Here is a 5,000-nt window from a genome sequence, read left to right on the forward strand (position 1 = left end):
GTCTGTCCAGAAGGTGCGAGCGGTGTTGCGTTTCCTGCTGGCTTCCTTGGGTGACTACCAACCCTGTGAACATAGCCTTCCTGTAGCTGACCTCAAGCCAGTCGACCAATATATGCTTCATCTCTTGAAAGGACACATTGAGAGAGTTAGTAGAGGGAAACCGCAGGCTTGTTTGTGCAAAGGGTTTATTCTTAAGGCAGTTTGTTTGGAGCCATTTTAAGGAAGACCTCAATTGTTCATGGTGAAAAGAAAACATGTACAGTAGTTAATGGGTATTTTAGAATGTGAAAGTACGAGGTTTTCATCTTTGTTTTTTATAGTCAGTTTATTGTTCTTGGGGTAAAGTTTCCTTTATTTTTGGATGAATTACAACTTCATACCATAGTTCTTGTGTACTGAAAAAGTAAATATGAATACATATATGGCATACTCCTATTAACACAAGGAGATATTGATGAGGTAATTTCTAATTTGTTTGTGGTCTCTAGTCCTGTCATCCATGTCAAGAAACTATATTTTGTATTTTGTTGTTATTTAGTCATTATAAAACACCATTAATGTATTTCATCTTTACAACTTAATTTTGGACTGGCAAATGTATAAGTAACTAATGATGTTTGACCTTTGCAGGTTTGGGAGCATTATGATAATTTTGAGTATCACCGTGTTGCAGCTACTTCTCTTGCGTTTATTAATTCTAATGTCTCAGCCTTTTACTTCTCCATCATCAAAGATCGGTAAGCACTGTCAATTCTTGTCATATGATGTCACATACATATAATACTTTACTGTATTGGGAAAAGCATATAATTTAAGATTGTGTAAAACTGGGTGACCGATTCACATATCAGATGTTGGCAGCTGTACAATTCATATACAAGTTACATATTTTTTGATTCTCAAGACTTTACTGTGAGAGTCGGCTGAGCAGCAAACGCATGTCTGCTCTCTTGGTGCTTCACCACCTGCTGCACCATATCCTTCTGTCCCTGGCACCAGTCCTGCCCCATCTGGTTGAGGAGGTTGCCCTTCATCACCACAATAAGAGATGTAAAGTGACAAATCTTTATTTTTGTAGATGCTTATAATATTTGCATATATAGGTGTGGTTGTGTGCCTGCAGGTATGTGGATGTAATCTGATATAACTGATTAAAAGTATACAGGGATAAGGTCATAATTCACATTCATTTCTTGCTGTCTTTGAAAACATTGCAAGATGTATTGCTACTTCCCAGCTTGGCACGTGTTCCACCAAGTGTATAATGGTCTCCCTGCTTCCTGGGACCAACCAGAACTGGCAAGCAGGATAGAAAGGTGTCTCGAAGTGCGTGACAAACTCTTCAGATGTCATCCCAATGTGAACCACAATGTGCAGGTCACAGTCACAGCCGGTGGAGATATGTTAGAGGCACTCATGGTATGATATCATACTTTTATTAGGAAAATTGTTATTTATATATGTATATTTTTTTGTTACTATTATGATTATATACAAAACTTTCCATATTTTAACATAAATGTTGAAAAAAGATAATTGACAGTACAATCATTATTTAAAAAATTAGTTATCCCCAAAAGTGTGATAGCTACTTAATTAGTTAATATGTTGCTTATTAATGTCCTTAATTCTTTCAGCTTCTTCAGGGACACAAGGATGCAATTGATTCAGGCCTTTGTGAATTGCTCATGGTTTCAAGAGTTTTCCTTCTTCCCGATGAAGGTTTGTTGCAAGTATATTAAGGGGCTCTAGCTTAAAGGCATTCTGAATAACTGTGTTTGTGTTAAGGCTAACTTTAAGTGTGAGTTTGATTTTAGAATTTCAGAATTTCATTATTGTAAGGTAGATTGGTGTGTTTCAAGTTTGTTTTATTTTTTTTCTTTGATATCATAAAGAAAATTATCTATAGTCTATTATGCAATGATTTTTCACCTAGTAATTCATAAACCATAAACCATGATTTTTGAATTAAGTTAGTCTTCTTTTCTTAGCTTCTTCCTCCTTTCTTCATCTTCCTCTTTTGCCTTCCCTCTTCCATCTGCATCCTATTATGTCATCTGTTATAAGTATTTCAATAATGAATTTCAGAAAGAAGAGACGGATTCTCACTGGAAACAGGAATATCCACCGGAGAAAAATGCCTGAGGTGTCGCAAGTATACAGCAGATGCTGGGGAGGAACTGTGTGTGAGGTGTAAGAATACCATCTCCTCATCTTGGTAGATTCAGGGTGCAAGCTGAATCAAAAGCTTTGGTTGTTAAAGAAAGTGAAAAAAAAGGTAAAGAAAGTAGTTCATGATAATATCGTGTCTCTGTGATATAATTTTGTACTTATGAAAGATGAGTTTTGGCAGGCTGAAGGGAAACTTAAAAAAAAGTCATTGAAAAAAATATGTATCCATGAGAGTTGCTCTGGGTGAAGGATTTGAACCTTTTCACCTCCCGTGAGTGACTAATGATTCTAGTGATCTTTCTGTGATTTTCTCAGATTTATGCAAGCTCAGCTGCTGCATATTTAGTCAATTTTCCATTATATGGCTACTAATAGATGATTTATATTTACACCAAAATCGGAATCAGTTTTACAACTTCTTTATTAATGTTTAAATATGTAGAAACAAATATGTTCAAAAGTCACTAATTGTGGAACACAAGTAAAAAGAAGTATAGGTTGTCAATCTAAGAAAGGAAAGTTCCTCTTCATCATGATATCTTAAGAGCAAGCTTTATTCTTGGCTGTGGAGAAGGACAAAGTTGAGCCAGAATTTAGTTCTTGGAAGGGAATATACTCTTGAAGTTACCGTGAGAGATAGCAAAATTAATATTCCTAAAATGTTTGTGTGTGATGTCATGAAATTGAGTTGCATAATGAAATAATATGTATATGCATACACATACATGAAATTGATATATAGTTGTTTCAGATTATGTCCTTTTAAATCTCCTGTAAATAGTATTTTTATTTTTGAGAGTTAAAATAAATGTCAATAATTTTAAAGGTGTTTGACTTTGACAAAGCCTATTTAAATATGTGAGTATATTTGTATATCGTAAGTCAAGAGCAGCAGTAAGGGAGGGAATGAGTGAGTGAGTGTGAGTGTGAGTGTGAGTGTGAGTGTGAGTGTGAGTGTGTGTGTGAGTGTGAGAGTGTGTGTGAGTGTGAGTGTGAGAGTGTGTGTGAGTGTGAGAGTGTGTGTGAGTGTGAGAGTGTGTGTGAGTGTGAGAGTGTGTGTGAGTGTGAGTGTGAGAGTGTGTGTGAGTGTGAGAGTGTGTGTGAGTGTGAGTGTGTGTGTGTGTGTGTGTGTGTGTGTGTGTGTGTGTGTGTGTGTGTGTGTGTGTGTGTGTGTGTGTCCATGTGGGTGTGGGTGTGCATGTACATATGTGTTGTGTGTGCATGTATGTGTGCATATGTGAGTGCATGATATTGAGTTTGCATGTATTTTACTTATCCTGCATAGCTATTAATAAAAAGTTAGTTTCATATTAGGCTTGAGAGCATGTGGGATATTATAAGCAATGCTTGAGATTAATTAATAAAAGAGAGTTCAAAGAAGAAGGTTTGGTTTAGGTTGTGATAAATGTCCAGCGGTCAGAAATGCAGGTTAGACAAAAAGTTTGAGACATTTTCATGTATTTATTATAAAAGTTTATTTTCACAATCTTATATTTAAAAACAGATATTCATATGGCATAAGACTATGTAACATGTAATAAAAATTACCGGTGACTTCTCACATACTATGCAAACAGATGCATATCTCAACATTAATAACAATATCGCCGCAGCCTTCTTTACGTCATCAACCTAATATTCTTCAAAGCCTTTACTAGTTCATAGTCCTCATGACATCATAAGCTTAACGATGCCTTAACTTTCATGACGTCACCAACTTTAGTCATGTCATGTAATATGCATGACGTCTTGACATTCATGACGTCATTGCCTCAACACCTTGAGACAGAACATAAAAATTAAACAACTTCTTTATCCTGAAGATTTTCACTCTCTGGGGTCGGCTTCTCCACCTAGAATGCATGAGGAAATGTAAGTTAATGACTTCATTATGTTCCCTCTTTAAAGTTTATAACAGCAAATGTGTTTTATTTTTTTTTTTATAAAGTGTAATATGCAAATAGCAGCAGATGATGGATACTTCCTTTTATATACATGTGTGTATGTGTGAGTGTGAGTGTGAGTGCTAGTGTGAGTGTGTGAGTGTGTGAGTGTGTGAGTGTGAGTGTGTGAGTGTGTGAGTGTGTGAGTGTATGAGCGTATGAGTGTGTGAGTGTGTGAGTGTGTGAGTGTGTGTGTGTGTGTGTGTGTGTGTGTGTGTGTGTGTGTGTGTGTGTGTGTGTGTGTCTGTGCGTGTGTGTGTGTTTATGCAATGTTTCTTTATCTACTTATTTATTAACAAGTTGTTTTATCTGCAATGGAAGACATGACACGCTATAGTCAAATAGCGATCAATCACAAAGATATATACATCTTATCATCATCCCCACTGCCATCAATATCATCATCATTATCATTATCGTTAACATTATCATCGTCATCATCACCACCACCACATTGACCAATATCATCATTATTATCATTATTATCACCACCATCATTTCATCATCAATAACATTAACACCATTACCATTACCACTATCATTATCATCATCATCATCATCATTACCACTATCACTGCTATTCCCACCATGTACTTGTAACAACTAACCTCTTCGCTCTCGACCGGCACGCCTTGGTCGCGCTTCTTCCTGCCGTAGACAACGAAGCCGACGACACCGACTGCCACCACCAGTAACATGATTCCAATCACTATGGGGGCCGTGCTGGAGGACATCACTGGCGGAGAGGGGGATTAAGCGCAAGGTTATTTGTTGCGAGTGTGTTGCATGGGGGTTGGTGAGAGGGGAGGGAGGGGGAGGAGAAAGGTAAGGGCGTTGGGAAAGGGCGTTTGGGGAGTGGGAAGGTTGGGAGGAAGAAGATTGGCA

The 5,000-nt window shown here is 37.2% G+C and overlaps 2 protein-coding genes across 7 annotated transcripts in view; one reads left to right on the top strand and one right to left on the bottom strand.

Annotated features, from left to right (window-relative positions):
* LOC125045849 (isoleucine--tRNA ligase, mitochondrial-like) overlaps nt 1–2,991 on the top strand; it is a 12,457-nt gene extending 9,466 nt beyond the window's left edge. Inside the window, exons 14-19 of the mRNA XM_047643380.1 lie at nt 1–145; nt 631–737; nt 905–1,050; nt 1,238–1,419; nt 1,638–1,722; nt 2,089–2,991. The exon at nt 1–145 is cut by the window's left edge and continues 75 nt beyond it. Coding sequence (XP_047499336.1) covers nt 1–145; nt 631–737; nt 905–1,050; nt 1,238–1,419; nt 1,638–1,722; nt 2,089–2,222 — 799 coding nt within the window. The 3' untranslated portion in view covers nt 2,223–2,991. The remainder of the gene's footprint in view (nt 146–630; nt 738–904; nt 1,051–1,237; nt 1,420–1,637; nt 1,723–2,088) is intronic.
* Nucleotides 2,992–3,619: 628 nt separating this feature from the next.
* Nucleotides 3,620–5,000, bottom strand: part of LOC125046248 — an 11,508-nt gene continuing 10,127 nt past the window's right edge. For all 6 annotated transcript variants that reach the window (XM_047644020.1, XM_047644021.1, XM_047644018.1 and 3 more), the window contains exons 5-6: nt 4,724–4,851; nt 3,620–4,025 (exon numbers count right to left, since the gene is read on the bottom strand). In XM_047644020.1, coding sequence (XP_047499976.1) covers nt 3,972–4,025; nt 4,724–4,851 — 182 coding nt within the window. In that variant the 3' untranslated portion in view covers nt 3,620–3,971. The remainder of the gene's footprint in view (nt 4,026–4,723; nt 4,852–5,000) is intronic.

The sequence above is a fragment of the Penaeus chinensis genome, chromosome 38 (genome assembly GCF_019202785.1).
Source record: "Penaeus chinensis breed Huanghai No. 1 chromosome 38, ASM1920278v2, whole genome shotgun sequence".
Lineage (NCBI taxonomy): Eukaryota > Metazoa > Arthropoda > Malacostraca > Decapoda > Penaeidae > Penaeus > Penaeus chinensis.